The sequence below is a fragment of the Colossoma macropomum genome, unplaced genomic scaffold (genome assembly GCF_904425465.1).
Source record: "Colossoma macropomum unplaced genomic scaffold, Colossoma_macropomum, whole genome shotgun sequence".
In the NCBI taxonomy this organism is placed as follows: domain Eukaryota; kingdom Metazoa; phylum Chordata; class Actinopteri; order Characiformes; family Serrasalmidae; genus Colossoma; species Colossoma macropomum.
Genome location: NW_023494784.1, coordinates 24,603,141 through 24,626,252, shown reverse-complemented (window position 1 = coordinate 24,626,252; position 23,112 = coordinate 24,603,141). Strand labels below are relative to the sequence as shown.

Here is a 23,112-nt window from a genome sequence, read left to right as displayed (position 1 = left end):
TCAGAAGTCAAATATCTCCTTGGGTGTTTACTGTGAAGCATCATGGAAATGTACAAATGCAGAAGCCCACAAAGAAAATAAATAACTCACTGCTGAATTGATTTATTTGTGGGGATTAAATTGAACTTTTCACACCATAACAAGTCTCTTTCAGTTTTGTAACTGGGTTACATGGGAAACGCTATTGACCTAAATAAACAAAATTCATCATTTCTTTCTTTTTTTTTTCCTTGACTTGTTATTATCTATGGAAATCACATTCCTAGCAGAATTACAGAATTACTATTGCCTTGACCATTTTGGATTTCTAAGCCTTTTAGCTCTTAAGTTGCGAGTCCATCCTGAAATAATCTCGCTTCAATTTGCTCATGGAAAATGTCAAGCCTTAGTCTTTATGGAGGAAAATGCTTCGGGGTTGGTGGAAAAGCAGCTAGAAAAATACTCGAGGAGTGAGTGTCCCCTAACTTTAAATTGATAGAAAAACCAAATGCAATGAGTCAGAGGTACAATAATGGCTTCCATCTGGGACCTAACCCCAGTTTATGAAGGATAATTCCAGCATAAAAGGCCCAAAGCAAACCTGGCAATGGCTGCACTCTGAAGAACAAAATCACTAGCCTGATGTATGTAGGTAGGTAGTGTGTCCTGCAAAGGTGTCAAACAATTACCATCCGAAGTAGAGACACAAATAACCTGCCCTGCAGTCCAAGGCCATGAGTCAAAGCCTGACTAATACAGCCCTGGCCAATGGCAGCAGAAAAAGCCTGAGGAGGCATAGTGACTGTGAAGTGAGTAAACCCTAAAACTGAGCCTCTGCTCTCTACAGCACATGCTCTCTCACGCACTCTATCTCCTCCCTGACTATAGCTAAATGCCAGCCAACTCAACATTCACGGGTCAGGAAAGATTGGATCAGCTCTGAGTTCATACAACAAAGCAATACACCAACACAGCATTCCTCAGCTAGCCAGCTCAGCAAACAAACTGAAATCACAAAAACATACTCTTGTGGCAACTTTTCCTTAACTGTGCTTCTTTAGCGGGTCAGTGTAAATGATAGCACTCGGTAAAAACTCTGGCCTCTCGTTCCAAAAGGGGAGGAGATCAAGGACATAATCCTGAGAGCTGTTATTGAAGAATATGCACAATATAAACAAGCTTTGGAGGCAGTGGCTCTTTATCACAGGGCCAGGAAGCTATGCTTATTCCAATTCTGGTATGGCACTCACTACTACACACATATAATCTTTCAGTCACGAGCATAACTTCCGAAGATGATTTACTAGGGGGATGCAACTAAGTGTTATGGCAACCAACAAAGTCTGAACAGAAAACAAACCGGTACTTAGAAAGTCAGTAAAGCCAACCTCCTGCGTTTAACATGTAACATGTGTTCTTACAGTTTCCAGTCAAACACACTCAAACTCTGCTTTCTATCTAATCGCTCAATCTACGTGTTAATCGAAAACACACAGGAAGGAGAGATTTAGCTGATTTGTTGCTGCTCTGTTTGTATGAGAGTCCCCTGGTTAGGAAGTGACAGTAACCAGTGCATTTCCTAATAAAGCTAAGTGAATATTTGTTCCTCTAGTTTGAGCAAAAGCAGGCCTGGTCAGAAGCCCCGTTTGGTCTTCTCATTATTGCAAATAGTCCCAGCAGAGTCCTGGATGAGGATGAAACCTGAAAACACTGGAAGCCCAACAAGTACAACATCTCACACTCTGTTTTTCATTCCATGTGGGAGCACTTTGGCCATTCCAAGCCTTTGCCATTGTTTAGGAGTAATGATGTGGACCGTCAGCAGTGGGGTGACATGCGGTGATGTCTTGACAACATACATGAGCGCTGTAAGTTTGTCTGAGAGGGAACAGAGGGGAAAGCATTTTCCCTCAAAGAGGGTGGAGAGTGATAGAAAACACGTGGCATACGATCGACGCCTAGGCACGCAAAAGACAGCCTTTGATCCTCCAGCCAGGACCATCAGCCACTGGGGTAGAGCATCGCCACTTCAACCACCTCACAGAGCGTCAGCAGAGACACAGAGATGGAAAAAACGACAGGCGCTCTGGCCTCCTCCTCCTCCGAAAACGCTCTCCACTGTGGATCCTCGGCCTTATTTTACTGCGGGTATTGCTACTGTCGCCATTGGTTACACTTTACAATTGCCATCTATTACTGCGAAAAAAGGAGAATATGTCTGAATGAATATCAATCAGATTCAAAGGTCATGTGCAGAGAGGATGGAGTGCAAGCTCTTTATGGAGGACCCACAGTTTTATTTTGCTTTGATGCGTCATTAATTGTGTCCACTGTGCTGAGCATAAAACTAGTCAAACTGAGCGCCCGGGGAGCTCAGGACTTAACAATCAGCATGCGAGAATTAATGAGCTCCTCTAATACGAAACAAACCAGGGCAAGCAAACACGGCCTCCTCCTGAGCTTGCTCTGGGCATTGTAAAACTCACCATCATTATCACCGAAAACCACCAGTTCCCAAAGTACAACACTCATGGAGAAATCCATTAAGATTTCTCCATGAAGTAACTCATTTTACTTGTTCAGAAAGGAGGACCTAAGTTCTAAAGCAGAACTGCTTCTGCTGAATATAGACATTTTGATGTGCATAGTCCCTTCAGTGCGACTTCAATGCAAACAGTACAACTTCTCATCTTACAGATGAAAGCAAACGACAGAGGTAAACCAGGGCTGGAGGCCTGAGACAGTGCATCACACAAACAAGATCCGTGTTCAAATCTCCTTGAAAAGTAAAAATAGTGTCGGTCTGCATTACGCACAGTCCTCTGGCCCAGTGCCTTTCATCCAGCAAGGCTTTAAGAGCTTGTTAAAATAACCCATTGCACTTTCTTCAGCAGCATTAATAAGATCTGATAACTAATCAGGGATAGCTAGCGTGGGGATTGTATATCCCGGTAAATCCAGGAGGAATGTAAACCACTGCGGCTCCCAAAGGAACCCTGTGGCAGCTGCGAACATGGGAAGCCCTGTGAGCACACACATCCGGATCATATACTTCTTTTATTTGCTGTTTTAAGATCAAATTATTGTTAAAAGAATTTCACACAGATCTTGGAAAGTTAATGCGCTCTGCTTCATTATGATAATAGGTCATACTTTCACATCACCCAGTGACTTAGAGTGTACCGATGCACTGGAAACAGAGCCCAAGTCAGACTGAAAGCAAACAAACGAGGGCTTTATGTTCACACTGAGGTGAATCATTTTCACATTCATGTATTGCTAATGCTGTTACAGTAGAGGTCCCTACTGGTAGATAATGAACTGAAAATCCAGTTAAGACTCAACTCCTCCAGGTCCACTTCTCTACTGAGGCTAATAATCAAAGTAACCTTCAGTTTTGTCAGCGTAAATCAGCACACACCTCCCCATCCCCCCAGTTGATAATAGCACATCATAAACTTAAACAATATCAAATATCGTAAGGGCTTAGTACAAGTCAGTGCACACACAAGCATCCTTATAATATTTTGGAAAAGCACTTCTTCAGTGCTGTGTCAAGGCTGTCCTTATGACTAAGATCCACACTCAATGTGTTGAAACGGAGGTCTACACACCTCAAAATATCAGATAGAGCGACACTCAGGCTCCCTGCAGTAATCAATCCGTTAACACAGCAGGCCTGCAGAGTGATCTCTGCGTTAGGCCCTTCCCCTACAAATGTGGCTATGAGGATGGAGGTGCAGCTGTCACGCTCTGGTAATACAAGCCCTTATTAGTGTCCATTAGTCTGCGCCGAAACTAATAAGAGATTGTCAAATACATCCAAACATTCACACAAACTCCACACAAACAGTAGAACATAGTAAATGATGATCTTAATGGAAGCTCAGGGAGAATTGCTACAATGTGTCACGATCAGTTTCTCTATACACTGATCTGAAGGGTGATGCGCAGAGCTCCAGTTACTGAATCACTGTGAAATAATTATTATAATTTACAATGAATAATTAATTCTGTTGTCCATTTTTTTTTACACTGGCACATTTACTCACTCATTTACTGATTCATTCACTCATTCACTCTTTCACTCACTCACCCTCGTTGTCTTGTCATTGTCATTTACATCAAAGTAACACAATGAATCACTTGTCAGGCGTCTCGTTCTACACACCACAAATGGGTGTTGGGCTTGATAAATTGTTTGGAGCAGTCACCTTCAGAGGCATGAGCCCTGTGCCAAACCACAGGCTAGAATACTGGCCAGCAAAAATGCATGACCACGCACAACTATTTGAAATGTATGGTCAGGGCTCAGACATCAGCATTTGTATTTAGTTTCACTGGAAGAGTCATTTTGGCTGCTTCTACAGTTCATTCCACTCGTGGCGTAAAATGAGAAAGGTAAAAAAAAATTCAAGTGTTTCGTATTATTTGAATTTGATGAATTAGAGATTACGAGAAACCGTCTTTACTAAAACATATCAAAAGTAATTTCAGAAATGTTTATCTTTCAATAATAATTAATTATTAATATATTAACAGCAGCTACAAATAATACTATAAAAATATTATATAATAAAAATACTATAAATGAAAATAAAATACTAAAACTATTGTTTAAAAACTTAAAGCAATATCAAGTATAATTTTGCCGAATTATAAAAAACAGACATTTATTTTTTATTATTATTATTATTATTATTATTAATTACATTTGTGAACTTGAATTTTTGACTGGACTAACCACAGTTAGTTATTACTTATTACATTGTTAGTTAATAACTAATATTATACAACATTAATGCTTTTCAAAACATCTGAAAATTTAAACTTCACATAAATATATTTACAATTATTACAATCTACAGAAAATTACTGGAAAACTCTCATTCAGGTTCTGTAATAACCAATGATGTTTATATAACATTATGGTATATAGAGGTCAATGAGTTTAAAATATCTAAACTCTCTACAGTTCATAGTTCATGGCCCTTCTGTGACCCTACTCCCATCCACCAATTACATGCGCAATAACAGTAAAAGTTAAAGCAATGTGCTGGTCAAGTACCACATTGCACTAATGAGAAAAACATTCTCCCTCCAGTTTTACAACATCCATCTACAGAGCAACACTATACTGGACTGGCAATGTGAAATGGGAGCCAAAACTCTCATCATTTTCTCATCACATATGGGAGTTAGTGCATTTCAGATAGGCTCTTGATCAAAACATGCTCATAGCCCCTTCAGCAGCTGTTCCGCATATACCATTCCATATCTCTATTTCCAAGGCAGGCTCACACATGTACACACACTCTTCAAATTGAATGGCTTCCAATCATCGATACTCACAAATCCATGAGCACTGCGAAGTACAAAACAACATAGCAAAAATCCCAAACATCTCAGGGCCCAGTTGGAGTGGAGAGGAGGCACACAGAGCACTTCATGAGCTGTGGTGATTTCTCTTGGGAGACGGCTTAACTCAAATAATACCACAGACAGGGCTGAGTCCCTGGCAAGCCAGCTGCCAGCCAATTTATTATCAGCCCTCTCAACCACAGCTCCTTTCACAATTATACATGCCAGCCAAAATATACGGCTTAGTCTGAAACGGCTCTGCCTATAATGAACTTATCCATCCAAACTTTAACGTTCTTACTTAAACTGACATTCTAAATCTCAAATGAAATAGAAAACACAATCCATATACTTCTGTTTTAAAGCCCTGAATCAAAAACTGTAAAGGAGCACAAAACATTACCATTCTTAATATCTATATCACATTTACAAAATCAACATAGGAGCATGCAGTTAATTTTGGAAAATTCTCAGAAAGCACATACATGTACACACAAAGACCCCACTCCCCCACCCTACTGTCCTGAATGCCAAACACACATCCATTCCGTGTGTCTCCTGACGAGGTGATACAGAGGAGTGTTTCACGAGTTTAACTGCTTCAAGCTGCTCTTTGTGGATGCCTGCACCACAGATCTATTCCCTCCTCTGCTGGACAGAGCACTCTCTCCCAAGCACACACCCACCATGGCTGACAGATCAGAGGTGTGTCGGTATCGCTGTGAGAAAAAAAAGCCTTTTGCTCACCAAGCAGAGGACAAATTCAGTTCTCCCAGGAGTTTAGAAACATTTACATCCTCAGCTAAACAACCAACCTCAGTTTGGCATTGAATAAATGAGTAAAATAAACAAATGAACGGAACCCCAACAAGATTCTTGCTGTCCCATTTACAGCTTTGTCCACAGGATTGGCGCTAGTACATTACACTGATGAAAGGGGGAGAATGGGCCGTGAAATGAAAGGCACTGCAAGGGGAAAAGAGAGTGAGAAAAAAAGAGAGAGAGACTTTACCTTGACAGGTGACTCCCCGGTCCTCGTAACCAATATTACACAGACATTTCCCTATAGGTACCAGCCATTCTCCCTCTGTGCTACAGTACATTTTAGGCGGGTCCTCTTCCCTGGAGTTGTTGACACACGAGCCCCTCACTTCTACTAATGACTGTGTGTCCATGGGCACAGTGTCGGGGAACATGGCCAGGTTCCTCACTGTGAAAGGGCATTTCTTAAAGTACACGCGCACTGAAACCAGGGCCACACAGGCCCCCACGTCCTGGAAGGCCAAGTAAAAGCCTTTCTTAGTGACAGGACCCACCTCCCGTACTTCTGTGTTGAGTTTAAGGATGCGATCCCCCAGGTCCATCTGTGTAAAGCTCTCATCGGCTGCGATTGTGTCTATTTTAGAGAACTGGTGCTCGCGAAACTTACTGCCCTGGTCCTCGTCTGTCTCCAGGTAGTGCAAATTGAAGGTCTCTTTGCAGGTCCCCAGCACCAGGGGGATACTGTTGCAGTCTCTCAGTGTGAACTTGAGCTCCACATAGATCTTCTGGGCAGAATTGCGAGGGATCCAGTTGGTCCTCAGCCAGTTGTTCTGGCTGTACTCCATGACATTGCACACCTGGAAGGTCCGAATAGGTGTGTAGTGCTCATCCACTCCACTGATCTCCTCCCACTGGGAAAAAAGAAAAGGGAACATTCATGACCATCTTGAATAACACGTCAACGAAGCTAATGACCACTAGCCCATACAAATGCAAATTTCAACACAAACAAGTCGACTGTAAATCACCTGAGAGGTAGGATCATTTATTTCCCAAACACAGTGACATTAAGAATAATAAATGGCTTGACATGAACATTTTCCTACTTTCGTATAATTAATGTGTAACATCATGAATAGGCGCTACCACTCAAAGTAGCTCCTGCTGCAAGGGCAGAGTGAATCTGAATCGCTTCATCACGCAAGAGTGTTTTGTCATATATGGTGTCCAAAGTCACACCACAGCCAGAATCATGAGGCCTTCAGGTTTAACATACACAAAGCAGAATAAATGATGAACTGAGAAACTGTGTTTCCTATTACAATAATAGAACACTGTCTGGCTTTCCTTCAGGCTGAAGTTTATAAAAGCCCTTGGCGAAGTCAAGCACGTCCTCTTTAGTGGCCATGAGCTGTTCATTACCAGGCAGAACAAGTGTGCCCTCAGACTGAAGAATTGCCTATTTGTGTTTCATCTGCTGCAGCGGTTAATGAAACACCCAAGAAAGAGTTTGAAGACAGTTTTATTTCCACATGTGCTTGGTCACAATAGCTTAGAAGAGCTCTTGAGATTTTTTATGCACAATTTTTCATCATAAGTTTCTTATGATCACCACACTGTAAGCTTTGCCAAAAGTGGTCACAGATACTGATGAGATATAGAAATGCAGAAAAAATATCATGCACTGAAATTAACGTATTCTACTTTCAGAAAAGTTCATTTTTAAGAAAAGCTCATACAAAATGTTCTGAAATTGTGCTTGGAGCAAGGGTCAAATTAGGTTAAGATACAACATTAAAGAACAAATGGAATTAAAAAAATAATAATAACTGAGGTTTGAGAGAAGAGCTATGTCTGAAGCGCCTCCTTCTTCTAACGCCCTATAATTTTTCCTATAAACAAACAATCTTGTGTTTGCCATATTGAAGTTCACACCCTACCACCCCATCTCCTCCCTGTCCCTCATTCCTCTCTCAGTCCTATTTCTGTTCATCAAAGGGGGCCTCTGGTCATCTAGGTTAAGCAGAAGCTGCCCATAGCTACAGGCCACGTTCTTACTTACTTTTTAAATTTCATGTATTGAAGGCATTGTCCAAACTAGCAAAGTAATGATTTCTGCTTCCAGAGTATGTCTTTGTTGTAAATTATTGTTGCTGTTAAATTTTTATCGTATATATATATATATATATATATATATATATATATATATATATATATATATATATATATATATATAACTTTATTAAGGAGAACTCTAAACTGGCACCAAACTTGCCTCCACTAAGTATATTCGGTTAATGGCAACTGTCCTTTCTTTTCAGGCAATCCAAATGGGATTCTGGATGGGGGGCCTGAAGTCTTCATTTGAAAAAGCAGCTAGAGTTATCCTGGCTGACAGGCTTGTATGGTAAAGGGCAGTTCCTTTGAAAGGGAGATCCAAACGAGGTGTTAAGACCGCAGATGAATGAAAAGTGTTCTTGATACCATGTGTTTATGAATTTCCAAGTGGACAACTATTTTGCGAAGTGGAATATATCATTGGAAAGTTCAGGTGGTGATTTGTCTAAGTTACTTTCATTGCATGAGGTATTTTTTGAACTGCCAACCTGCGCTCACCAGCATAGTTGATGCCCCAAATGAAATCCAGGTGCTGGGGCTGCAGTGCATTATCATATTGCAGAGAATGACTGTGCTTAGACCACGGCTGCCAAAGCAAATGAAATGTCATATAAGATGCGTAGATCACACACTTGAGAATAGTGTATTACATGAACTGTCTGTTGCCATGTATGACATCATCATGGCAGATGAGGCCCATCTACTGTAGCGCCCGTAACAGCAGACTGCTGAGTTAGGCAGAGTTCTAAAGTCCTCTGCCTGGATATTTCTTTTACCTGCTCCTCAGAGAGTCCTGATAAACTCTCAGAGCGTCAAGCTACAACTGGACAGCATGTCTGTATCTCTCTATCCCACAGCAGGAGACATCATCTCTCTGCTTTGCAACTTAACACTCGACAGACAGACTGAAGAAGACTGAAGGTTCCTCCAAATATCACTTTACAACAGTAATCTCCCTCCAGCAAGGAGAGCAACAGGAAAACGTGGAAATCAGCAGTTGGTACATTTGGCAGGGTGATGGCTAAACTCCCCCTGTGTGTACGCTCACTGTGAAGACAGGCCAACTGGTAAATACTTTCGACTAATAGATTCCCTGGCACTAGTGGACAAAGTGGAGGAGAGCTTATGTTTCAGAGATATGTAATAAAATTATAATCCTCCTCTTTCTCATATTACAATGGAATTGCATTAGTTAGAGAAGATTGACATTTACGGCTGCTTTCTCCTGGTATCACATGCACATTTCCTGTATACACACATAGGACAAAATTCTCTCCATCAAATCCTGCTCTCTTCATTGTAATGCATGTGAGGACAAAATTAGAGCCCATTTTGCTTCCAAGATCTCCATTACATGCCTGAGTGCTGACGTGCAACCGAGGACACTGAAGAATAAAAAGGGTAGATGTACATGAGGGCATAATATATATATATATATATATATATATATATATATATATATATATATATATATATATATATATATATATATTAATACAGGAAAAATAAACTTTGATATGCAATACAGGACAGATGGCAATATTCACTTTCAACCAACAAAAGTGAACTTAGTCACTGTTAGTAACTCAGAAGACATAAAAAAATGAATGCTATAAATTTCTAGGTATTAGTATAAACTGCAAACAAAAAGATAATTATTTTGGGTAATAAGATGGTAAGTTCCAAGAACATTTAATTAAATTACACTGAACTGCCTAAAGGTGTTTTGTATTAAATGTGTAAGTGGTAAGACCGATAGCTAAATAACATGAAAATGTCTAACAGATTCTAGATAAAGCCGATAAACCACATAGTGAAATGTGAAATAACTGAAAAATTATTTGGAGTAACAAGGGTGTAAGCACAAACAAACTCAAATAAATTCCACTGTGAGGTCACATGTTTAAGCAAGGAAGTAAATCAGAAAATTCTCCAAGTGCTAGATAGTTTCGTGGGGGAAAAAAGGTAGTACAAAGACACTTTAATATGTAAGATCTTGTATCTGTCTATGAATCTGAGCTGTAAAAGAATGCAACAGTTCTTCCTATGGCTTTACCGGGTCCATCACCATTTACTTTCCTGCTTAAAGGTGTGACATTACAGCAAAAAGTAGTGCAAATAAATATACAAATATGAGATATTTTACTAGATGCTTTATCAGCTTAATACCTAGATGCTTTGAGGTGATTAAGTCTAATATAGTTACACTGTCTTGGTACATAAAATAATTACACAGCACTTTGAAGTTTGTACCTCACACATACCCAGTCAATGGCTATTTATTTTAGGCATTTCAGGTTAATTTAGTCAAAATGTCTTGTAACTTGCTATCATGTAACGCAAAATAATTACCTAATACCTTGCAGGGTCTATTACAGACTTAATCTAATTACCATTAGATTTTAAATGATTTTGTCATAGAATCAATGAGATGAATAAAAAAATGTCTGCTATTGTTTCACAAGCTGAAATATGGATTTTTTCTTTCTGAAGAAAAAAGCTAGGTTTATCATAACTTATGCTTAGCCTATCATTCCCAAGCTTGGAAACCGTAAAATTGGCTACATTGCTTTTCCAGCTAAGATTTCCTGTGCTAGTCTATCGTGACAACTGCAACCTATCAGTCAGTACCTTTTCATCACTTGCTTTACGACTGTGGAACCATAACACACTGTGCAGTGCCCATTTACCCCACTACAGCCGTATGATGTGCTAATCCCCGTTTATACAGCGGCTTTTCTTTGCACTTTGTACAGCTGGACACCTTTCTATTTTCCTTTCAGAGCCCAAAGAAATTCTCTTATGAGCACTGGACCTCCTAAATGAGTTTGAGTATTCCGTTGACACGATTGTCTTTCTGGAACTGAAGCACAATTATGAAGTAAGTTCAGAAATGCAATATGAGAATTGCAGTTCACTGCCTATTTTGTCTCACTGGATTAGGCTGCAGCACAGCAGACGGGACATTCTTGAATGGTCGGGTCTTCGGCTTCCAGCAGATTATAGAGTTACTCATTATTTCAAACTTTCTATAAAATGGAAAGGGGATAGTGTTTTCTCTGTAAACAGAAACTTCTGTGGAGCCATGCCTCTTGGTTTTGAAACAAAGTAGAATCTAATTTGCAAAGATTAGCTGGGAGTTTGTGGTGTTGTACTTTTACCAAAAAGTCTGCTTATGTACGCAGCCAAAAATACTCAATCCATCCACATTTTCTTGGGCCTCAAAAGATTTCTTGTTTACTGTCCAAAACGTCCACCACTGAATGACAAAAATTCCATCATTCATTCAACAAATTTAAGTGGAATTTAAAACAGAAGTGGCTGAAGTCATGCCACTGAAGCTTTAAATGGCTCTTTCCTCTCACAGAGGTGATCCGGCATTAGGATGCCCGATGCACAGTGATGAGGCGTTCCAAATCCCTAATCTACAATAGATAATCAAGCTCTAATCTACATCCCTTCACTTCCCAGCACAGACGATTTCCACTAGGCCAGAGGAGAGCCTCACGCGCAGTTAGGCACGGCCTATGGCAGTGCGCTGGGTAATCATGGCGCAAACACAGAGTAATCCGGCTGCCGGGAGTAATGAATCCCAGGCTGAGGCCTGATGCAATTTGGAGGGGCCATAATAAACAGTGCTGTATGTTTAAAGAGCTGTCTGCGCCGAGCCGATTTATATTTACTGTCCTTATCGGAGCAGGCGGCCACGCAGGGAGCGTCCGATGGGTTTAGCTCTTAATTTTCTTTAACCGCCCCGATTTGTGCTTACACCGGCAGAAGGCGGGAGGCCCATCCATCAGCGTCAGCGCTGTGCCGGCACATTATTTGAAATCATTTTTGAGGGCATAGCTCTCAGGGCAAAATGCTTATCGCTCCAAAGTAGGTAAAAGTCATGAGTAATTACGGATAATTCACCTTGAGGACTTGATCTTCTGCATACTCTTTCACCAGTCTTGACAATGGGACACTCAAAATATATCACAATACTTTGACATTCAACACAATAGTCTATCACTTTCCTCCTATTCACCTTTATGACTCTTGTGAAGAATAAATTAAAAATAAGCTTTTCAAACAAGCACTTTACATAAAAACTAAATCATCTTAAAAACAGGAATGATCTTTTTTTCTGCACACTAAACGTACCTTCCACATTTTACAGTGCCAACAATAAAAAGAGCAAGAGGAAACCAGATTTGGCAGCTATACGGAGCAAATTACTGGATTACCTTAAGCAACTGCCAACAAGTAATTTTAACACTTAATAAAGTTTTAAGAATGACTTGGTTTGAGTAGCCCATGAGGCCAATTCATAGTAAAACAAATAAACATGGTCATTACCGGACGCTGTGACCTCAGGGCTTTGACAACAGAAATAAATTAGTCTGGAGACTTTCTCTATGCCTTAAAGGCTAGTCTTTTGTGGTTGTGTGCTGTTTTGTTATGTTTGGTTGTACTATATGCTATTTTTGCAGGGCATATTACATTTTATTTCTGGGCATTAATGTTGTAGATAAGACTACTGTAAACACCCTTAGTGTTTTTTTCCCCCCAAAGTTTACACAGAATCATTTTTATGTTTCATTTCCCCACAATTAAAGAATATAAATACAGCACTGTGGAAAAGCAGAGACTAACCTTCACTTATTTAACTTCCAGTCAAAATGGCCTTTAAGTACCAGTTATTCCTTTTGTCAGGAGATATTTTTGAGGAGATTAAACGTGAGATAACCCACTTGCATAAGGAAGGGCAAAGTCAAAGAAAAATAAGTGGAAAAAATTGGGAGTTTCCAAAACTGGAGGTCAAAACTTATTAGAAGATGTGACAATCAACAACCGTGCAAGACCTGGTAGACCACCAAAACTGTCCCTATCAGATGATCTGTGTTTAACTTTCATCTTTGAGAGAGAGAATCACACACTTGCATTAGATCTGAAAAAATCCACTTCTTTCCACTGTGAGAAGACAGCTCAACCCTATGAGTCTGAAATTATGTGTAGCTGTCAAGAAGCTGTTACCGAGAAAAGAAGAAAAAAGTGAAAAGCTGAAAATCAAACAAGGATGCTGCTGGTGTTCTCAGAACAATGGAATGACCTACCCAGAGTCCAGACCTCAACATCACTAAATGTGTTTGGGATTACTTGGATTGTGAGAAGCAGAAAATGCAACCAACTTCTAAGACTGAACTTTGGAGGTGTGGAAAAATATCCATGCAGAATAATTTGAAAACTGAAAGCAAGTCTCCCAAAAAGAATGGAAACTGTAATAAAAGCAATGGATGGACACACTAAATACTGAAAAATCTGATATTATTTGTTTTGATATTTAGTCGTTGAAGCTTCTGTGTAATTTTATGTATATATATTAAAATATATGTTTTCTGCTTTATTTTTCTGATGCTAAAAAATGAATAAATTAATGGGCGTTTTGACTGGAAATTAAATAAATTAAGGGTGGTTTTGCACAGTACTCTGTATAATGAAATAATAACGACAATAAACGTGAAGACACAGAAAAAAAAAACATTAATAAGTCTTAATTGCACTGAATTGCACTACTATATTTTGATCTCGATTCTGGTCTCCTGAACTGAGCAGTATGGATATGGGTTAACACTGATATACTTACCCCATGTGATGGATATGATATCCACCCCAGCTCCCCTTGGCTTGCTTTGGAATCCAACAGGTTAACTGCAGGAAAAAAGAAAGAAAGAGAAAAAAGACAAATGAGCGTCTATCCCTTGTTAGCCTCAATTACCCTCCCACCCGTCCCCCAGGAGACATGTCCGTTCTGACCAGCAGAGTATTTATTCAGCTGCACTACTCTCATGGCACGATCAAATTAAACAAATAGTGGAAGCCTCTCCTCTCAGTAGATCAGACTCATCCTCCAAATGGCTAAGGCTGGTGCAGCCGCTGGGGTAACTGAGAAAAGTTCCCCACATCGGGAGGCCATTTCAACCCAATCCCTGTCCTGTTGATGCTATGAGGAAGCCAGTGGGTGGTGGTGTCTCACATGTCGATATCTTCCCCATCATTTCTTTGTGTGTTGTTACACTGATAGGCATCTTCAACAAGGCAAGGAGAACACAAATGGCTTCTATTATCTGACAAGCATCATCCGAATGAAATCCAATATTTCTGATGTGTTTGTAAGCTGTGAAAAGATTATAACACCAATTCCCCTGACACGCTGCATGCCTACCTATTTCTCTCTGCATTCAAGTTTTGCATGTGCAGGTTACAAGAACGAATACAGTTATACCATTTTCTTTATATTTTTTAGCTACGTAAATGCTTGGAAATAAACAAAAAAAAGCACTACATTACCAGATCCTCCTTGTTAGATTCAACCTTCAAAGTTTTTCCATTTTTATTTTTTACACGATTTGAATATGCAAACTGCCCTTTGTATAAATATTTCACCAATAGAAACGGTCCAGTTTAAACATAATTGTGAATATGAGTCTATAATATTTATTTTAGCCTGAAGTCTATCAGATAATTTCACTGAAAGAAAATGCTCTACAAGCTAAAAAACACTAAATCAGGCAGAATATTGTTAAGACTTGTCAACTGATATGCTGGCTAAAAACATCAGAACCCAATCTGCACATACTGACGCAACAAGCTACTCCTTGTAATATTTCATGAACCTGGCAACAATCGCTTAACTTTAGGCTAAAACTAGGCTAAACTTTAGGCTAAAACTAGGACTAACACATTGAGTAAACAGTCCATCTTCCATATCACTGCTGTCGGAACAAAACCTTGTATCTCCAAAATTTTACAAGTGAAAGAAAAAACATACTTTACTTTTAATGTAAGTCAATGAAACCAGACTCTTTTCAAAGTCATTCTGGGCCATTTCCTTTGGTCCATTTATCTTAAAATTAACAAACTATGTAAAGAGAAACAAGCAATTTATGTCAAAAAGTGAAAAACGACAAAAATGGAGATGAGGTTTTGTTCCAACAGCAGCGATATACAGTTGTTTTATTTAAATGTGCTGTTTTGACTTTATTAATTTTTGCCATGGCATTAGCATAATTAATGTCCAGTTTAAAAAAAAAAACTAAAATTCATATAACATGACAGAGGGGAAAATAATCACGCCACATCAAATCTTAAACAGTCTTTTTAAAACAATATTGGCTTGTTTATATTTGAACATAGGCTAATTCATTTAAATAAATTCAGCTGAATTCAAAATAGGCCAAAAAATTATCTTACTCAAAATTAGTTATAATCTCAACAATTAATTTTGAGTTAATTTGACAATGACAATGCGATCAAATATATACAGAAAGATGAAATAACATGTACTGCTTTTACAACATTTCTTAATTACTTACTGCACTCAAAGCTAAAAAAGTGAGCAAAGCTAAAGCTCAGAAAGTAGTTATGTTCTCATCCATTCCACAAACCAAAAAGCAAAGGGGGGAAAAAAGGAATTCTGGAAGCAATATTGAGTCCTCAAAGAGGAGGGTGAATCTAGGACAAAATGGCTGTCTCCTTGTGGATGTATAAATCATGAGCAGAGGAGGTGAGTGTCTACAAAGAAACCTTCATTCTACCATCCTGACAAGCTCTTTGACATCTCTCTGTCTCTTGCTCTTCTCAGCTCCACTGCTGTTTGATTGAGCGAAGCTCTTGCAGGCACAAAGAGAACAAAGACTGCCGTCGATGTACAATAAACGCATAATCACAGCTGACATGTGGGGCACTCAGCATGGCGCCCATGGCTGGGATTAATCACTATGCCGCTCACTCTCGCTGACGCGCTGGCCAGTAAACATTCGGTCCGGACAAACTACAAACACAGAGAAAGTGGACAATGACAGAGACGCTGTACCACTGCTGTTCATTAAAATATACTTTGTGGGAACACACTAATTTACTTATTACAAAAATTCTGAAGGAAGATACAAAAATGTGACATTTGGAGTTGGAGCACTGTAGGCCTATAACTTTCAAACACAAGAAATCGCTCCAGCTCGGCCCATATAAAATGACAGAGAGCGGTGCCACTCTGTCCTGGCACGCTACGTGTATCTAAAGTTAAAGGGAGAGGGGAGAGCCCATTATTAGATTCCTATACAAAAGTCTGAAATTTGGGCCGCACCTGAGAGACAGCCAAACAGCTGCCTGTTCCGCATACAGTAGACCAATTCCTATTAACTGAAATAAAGATATCTGCTTATGTCAGATAATGGCAGATCACATCCAGCTCCATTGGTTCCAATTTAAATGTCTCAATGAGCGAGCCAACGTCTCAAATTGAGCCGACCGGGGGAATTTGAGAAGAGAAAATTAGATGGCTATGTTCGTGTAGCAAATTCTCCAGCTGTAGGAGCAGGAAATCACAGCCAAAGAAACCACCCACCCTTCCACCCACCTACGCCAGCCACCTAGCAGCGTGGCTACATCAGGCAGTCCCACTCAGCCCAATAACGGCCCGTCAGCGTACGGTAACTCAGCTTATTAATAGCAGTTCCTCTCCCTGTCCATGGGAACAAACAACACAGGGCAAAACAGGTAAATCAATACAGGAGAGAGACAGTAATCCAGGATCACAACCGCAGGCTGCCCATGGGCATCCGTCGTCCTGATAAATCATCCCTGCACCAATAAGTATAGTTTTCCTTTCATCAGCACAAGGCACCTTTATCGAACACGTCAGCAGCAGTGAGAACACAATGTTTTCATTCACTAACGATCCAGAGACAGCCCACAATAAGATGGAAAACTTTACAGTCTCATAGCTCAACAGTATATTAACAATGCTTAACATGCACTTGCAAAGCCACATTGCTAAACTGATTACGATCAGAATGAGCTTGATGAGAGGACCATATGGCTCTCAAAGGACTAGCGAGACTGTTTCTCAGCTTTCCATGACCTTCACCTTTCTCAGGTAGCTAATTAAATCTGTTATTAAATTAAAATGGGAATCAGAAGACTCAGGTGGAGTAACAGCTCAGAAGCGCAATCCAAGGGGACGGGGCATGCTGAGGCCTGGCTTTATTAAAATGTGATTGGTGGAGTTGGGGATTATTTTCAAAGGATTTCAGAAGAGAGGAGCAGAGAACGGTTCAGTGTGCGTGTGCGTCCCAAAAAGCTTCCCCTGATTCCCCACTTCAGCCCAGGCTGGACCCACCCCTTCAGCTGGTCAGCTCTAGAACATGCTGTTCACTGGAGAATCTCCAAACTTCACATCAAATTCCCAATGTCTAACACCAACAGCCTCTCCAAGATAAATAAATGCATGTTATCTCGTGAAGGATGGTGCTTGTAAAAGCTGAAATATATATATGAAATGTTATGTGTTCTTTTCGAAGGCCATGTTTTATTAAGCAGCAGTTTGGTAACATGAGATCAAAAACAACAACACTGGGAAATCATACATTTTGTTGTTTTACAACAGACATCAAAGAAAGCGAGTAAACATAAACGCAATACACGTAAATGCTATTGCCTAAGCTTCATATCTCTGAAAAATAGATAACTATAAACAGTAAAAGATTACAAACAGCTTACACATGGCAACAAATACGCAATCATCCCAGGTTCTACCTACAGTGGCCTGGTGGTAATGAAGTATTAAACTCTGAAGTATGAATAATTCAGCTGTGTCTCAGTGTGTCTGCTGTCCCAGCCACTGCACGGCTTTTTTCCCCTTGCTGAGCTCCCTACACCAAGCACCCAGCAGCCTCTCTCCGCAAACGTCTAACCGGCCCGAGCACGTTGCAGGCCCCGATTGCACTATTTTTACCATGAGCACATGTGTAAGCAGATTTTCGGCACCTCTGAAAGGTACCATCGCTCACGAAACACTGGCCTTCCCAGTGGGGGCCTAATGCACCTCCACACCCCGCCACAGCCACAGTGACACTCACTCTAAAAATGGAGGCCAATGTCAGGCCTGACTGTCAGGGCTGTGCATCACTGTTTGCAACAAGCAAAAACCAAACCCGTGTTCTTTTGTGTCCATGTGACACTGTGGAAATTAAGCTTGATTATAGAGTAAATGTCTAGAATTAGAGACTTCGGTGAATTCTCTGAAAACAAACAATATTTACCTTCGCATTGTAGCATGCAGATTTGAACTAAATATTGTCTTAGATAAGCTGACCCGAGTATATGCTCAAATATGCAAGGGAAAATAACAATTGAAACTTTACTCCCACAGGTTTGCCCAAGTCGGGCTTGACTTACACAAGCCCTGCTAAATGGCAGAAAAATTCATTTGCTTCTTTAAACAGAAGTATGTTTCACTAGGCAGTCTGCCCAGATTAAAGAAAAGATAGGAAAACGAGTCTCTGCTTTTTTTTTCCTCACATGTGTTGTTTATTAGAAAGGAAAATATCAATCTGGCATGAGACCTACCCATTGTCCTGCAACCAATTATGAACATTTGCCAGCATTTATACAATAAACTTCAAACGTGGGCCTATAAAGATCTTTGTTTTCAACCATATAAGCTGAAAATGTCATTATTTGCCACGCAGAGCCCAGTGCTGAGAAGATGCAGATATGAGAAAAGTGAAAATCACTAAATGAAAGGTTGAATATGTAATAATCCCGGCGCAAAGCTGAAAAATGGAGAGAATGGCTTTGCGCTTCAGCCTTGAGCGGAGCAGGCCTGCAGTGAGCGAGCTGCCTTTACAAAACAGATTAGTCCATAATTATTATAGCACTTTTAAATAAACAAAAACAAAAAAAACTCCATTATCTGCGTCATTTAAAACTAGATGATAAGCACTGGTCAGATGTAATATTTTAAATTGCCGCGTGTGTTTAAACCAACGAGTGACGGAGAAAGCTTTGGTAAAAAATATCAAAGGTTCAATATTCCTGTCTGTTATGATAAAAATATTAATTTTGTTATAAGGAAAAATCTGATATATTTTATAGTAATTAATTTTCTTACATTATCTCGTCTCACACTTTAGGTGTGTGCCTGTGGAGAGGAGGCCTTCACTTCTCTGATCGGGACTAAAATAAAGCCGAACTCTCTCTGGCTTTTACTGCCGCACTGAAAAAAGAAAAGAAAAAAAGAAAAGAAAAGAAAAAAACTCTTCTTGCGCTGCCCAGGTTCCTAAAGCACACAGCCTCCTATAAATCTCCATCTTTCATCTGCGCGCTTAATCGACGCTAATTAACGCCGCGCTCGGGGTGCGTAAACTTTTACAGCTTCCACTTTTTATCTCGCTTTTTAACTTATGATGGGCCGCTTCGGTCATACTGAGGTTCAGACACTTTCACTGACACATAACAAACAATACACCAGTCACACACCCCACACACACCTCTCACACAGGCCACCTCAGCCTCACACAGGCCGAGAATACCGGTTTACTGCCGCACGGACCAGAAACTAAACACCTTACAGATCACCACTGATATTCAGTAAAGAAGACATTTTAAAAGTCTGTTCTACAGTGTTTAGATCTCTCCAGCCCTGTAGACTCTTCAAGATCTAAAGCTTTGATAAAATAAATAAATAATTTTAAAAAGCACATAAAGTAGATCAGGGGTCTAACACCAGTAAATGCGCTCAGAGAAAAAACAGGACGAACCTTAGAGCTAAATAAATGTCGGACCCAAAACTGAAAGTAAAAAAAAAAATAAAAAAGTTCAGATGTTGATCATCCTGAACTGCGTCCTCAACTCCAAACGCAGCCAGTAAAGACACTCAAACAAACGCCAACTTTACGGAAAGACTCACATAAAGTGTTCGTAACCGACAGAGGAGCGCTGTTATACCCCCACATTAACTTTTACTGAAGAGGTGAGAAAGGCCAGTTTACTCTCAATGAGATTAAAGCAGGCGTGCGGCTCTATACTGACCCTCACTGGCCAGACCAGCCCTAAACCTGCAGAACCTGGAGTTCTGTCTCAAAACTCACTCAGTTTCGCAGCTGGCACTGAAATTTAGTCCAACATAAGATATAAGGTGGAGGATGAGAGGAGAGAAAAGTCAGGCTAAATGGGACAGTGGACTAGCCTGGCTAACAGGCGGAGGCCATGTGAGCTAGGCCTTGGAGAAAAAAAACAGCAAACAGAAAAGAAAAGAAAAGAAAAGAAAAGAAAAGAAAAGAAAAGAAAAGAAGCTGTTTTGAAGCTGTGATGTTGGGCAGACCGTCTAATGTAAAGTGTCTTTAAGGTCAGATCGTGTCTGAGTCGTGTAGTTGAGTCTGGAGGCTCAGAGTCTGTACTTACACAACACAGTTCATCACCAAAACAGCCGAAACTTCTCAAAAGCCGAACTTCAGCTCTAACATGTAATAAAACGTAAGTGATCTAAATTTAGAAACGAATAAATGGAAATACAGGCGTTCATTAGAAAGTCAAACTTTGTATGAGCAGATTTTCTTCGTAAAGACTTTATACATTAAAATAAAGCAGGACTGGCACTGTAAAAACTTCACTTCATAACTATTAACTATTTGTTAGTTAATATAGTTCCGGTTCACAACTAGAACTTCTGCCTAGTCTATTTAATTAGACCGAGTCTAAACACTGAACGACGCTGAAGAATATCGAATACAAATTTTCATTAGATGCAGACAATTACAGTGATAAAACATTATTATAAAATCCCTTTGTGTCTGTATTCCTTTGCTTTTATATAAATATATATATATATACATTTCTATATATATATATATTTCTGTTGTAGCCTATTTATGCTCAGCCGGCTCCATCTAAGTAATAAACAGTACTTTAGTGCTAATGTTGTCAGTTCAATACGGGGAGAGAATCTGTAGTTAAATGTTTATAAGAGTGTTTTATTAACTCTCTAAACTGACCGTTTAGTTTTTAAAGTGAATTTTCTGTAAACAGCAGATTTACTGGTGCGATGAGATCCGCGGACACGCAGACAACTTCAAAATCAGCCCTTAGCTTCAGTCTTTTATCCATCACACACTCACACGAACGCCTGTATAATATAACATAATTTAACATATTACACAGTTGCGTCGTCTACTTTTATCTCAATCCTGTGAGGGTATAATATTCAGACCGCTCTGGTTGTGAAACAGCCCATAAACGGCGCTGCGGTAAACAGATAAACAGCGCGAGCTGAGGCTGTGAGGCATAAAACATTAAGTAGACTAATATTTATTGATTACTATCTGAGTCTGGCATTTAAGTGTGTGAAGCAGCAATACGGACTTTATTAAAAGCTAAATAAAGTTGGTGAACAGACAGACAGGCGAAGCTCGCTGAGGCGGACGGGTCTTCCTCAGCGGAGCGAGATAAACTGAGCTTTTCCAATAAACTGCACCGCCGCCGCGTCACGCATTTAGTCTGAGAGCTTAAGACGGTAAACAGAACACGGTTTCACTGAAATATAAAGTCTTTACTGAGAGGAAACGGAGAAATAACTGCGCGTGCTGCTCGGCAGGCAGGCTGTGTGGAATATTGGTTATTAAACGCGCGAGACAGCAGCCTCGTGGAGACAAGTGTCGAATAAAATCCCCTCAGTCAAGATTCACTGAAGAAATCAGGTCGGAGATAAACGACAGACTGAGTGGAGAATTTAAAAAATGGTCCTCAGTGACTGTGGTGTGTCTTCACGAGGCTTTGTTTTTATTCACATAAGTTAACAGACCGTCTCTCGCTAAAATGACTAGTTATCGATATTCGATAATCGATAATCAATGCCTAATACTGCCATTAAACTCTAGTTTGGCATTGAAACCGACGACAGTTCATTATGAATTTTACCTCACATACTTAAAACAAACCTCGCACTTTCTGAGTCCACAGCCCAACGGTCGCTCCTGACTGAGGCTCACAAACACACAGAAACACCACAGAACTGCTGGAGATGTTTGCAGCCAAAACGCTCCATACAGTCAGGTCTGTCAGGGCGAACTCAAAGCTAAAGCAGCAGCCCTGCTCACACAGAGAGCGGCGCAGAGTCCGCGACCCATAACCTGAGGTGAAGCGTACCCTAATATCCCCCCTCACGGCTCTCCTCCCAAACGCCTCCTTACCTTCATTGGACGGATAAAGGCTGAAGTCGGCGCGGGAAACGAGCGAGAAGAGGAAAAGGAAAAGTATTAGGGCGCTGCAGTCCATGATGGCAGTTCAGAGGGCAACGCGAGGCACATAACTCCATGAAGCATGCCACTGATGTGAGGGCTTCGATCCCGACACAAGTTACCATTCTCGGCTCAGAGGCTGATGTCAAGTTTGACACCGGAGACGAGGAGGAGTCTGAGCGCGCTCGTGCCGGCGGCTTCTCCTTTTTCCGCTGGGTCCTACCGCCCTCAGCGCGCAGCCTCAGAGCCCTGGCAAGTTCAGGAGAGGTCCAGAGATCTCCAGAGAGTGAGCAGAGGAGCTCCTACTGAGGTAAAGTCAATGAACGACCACCGTTAACCCTATCTGCCCTTTAATCTACTTAAAAAGATGAAAACTGTGATATTTTCCCGTATAAGAGGTTGTAGGACATGTACATTACACACTCAAAAATGATGGTTCTTCAAGGGTCCTTTAGTAAAGAAAATGGTTCTATATAGAACCATGAACACTCCAAGAACCATCTGCATCAAGAAAGCGTTCTTCAGATTGATGGAGAATGTGCTGAAGAATGTTCTAAATAGAACCTTTTTGAAAAAGGTTCTATTTAGCACCAAAAAGGGTCCTTCTATTGTTAAGATGTCAAGCTTGTTTCAATAGAAGAACTCTTTTTGGTACTATATAGAACCCTTTTTAAAAAGGTTCTACATAGAATCATCTACAGCACATTCTCCATCAATCTAAAGAACTCTTTCACAATGCACAGAACACTTTAATCATGCAAAGTGTTCTTTGAGTGCTCAAGGTTCTATATAGAACCATTTTCTTCACTAAAGAACCTGTGGAGAACCATCA

At 40.3% G+C, this 23,112-nt stretch overlaps 1 protein-coding gene across 4 annotated transcripts in view; it reads right to left on the bottom strand.

Moving 5' to 3' along the window:
* Positions 1 to 22,409, bottom strand: part of epha3 (eph receptor A3) — a 90,628-nt gene extending 68,219 nt beyond the window's left edge. For all 4 annotated transcript variants that reach the window (XR_005006831.1, XM_036563535.1, XM_036563462.1 and 1 more), the window contains exons 1-3: positions 22,233 to 22,409; positions 13,850 to 13,914; positions 6,353 to 7,013 (exon numbers count right to left, since the gene is read on the bottom strand). Coding sequence is in view for 3 of the 4 variants with exons in the window: in XM_036563535.1 (XP_036419428.1) it covers positions 6,353 to 7,013; positions 13,850 to 13,914; positions 22,233 to 22,317 (811 nt within the window). In the remaining variant the exon portion in view is untranslated. The remainder of the gene's footprint in view (positions 1 to 6,352; positions 7,014 to 13,849; positions 13,915 to 22,232) is intronic.
* Between the last annotated feature and the right edge of the window lie 703 nt (positions 22,410 to 23,112).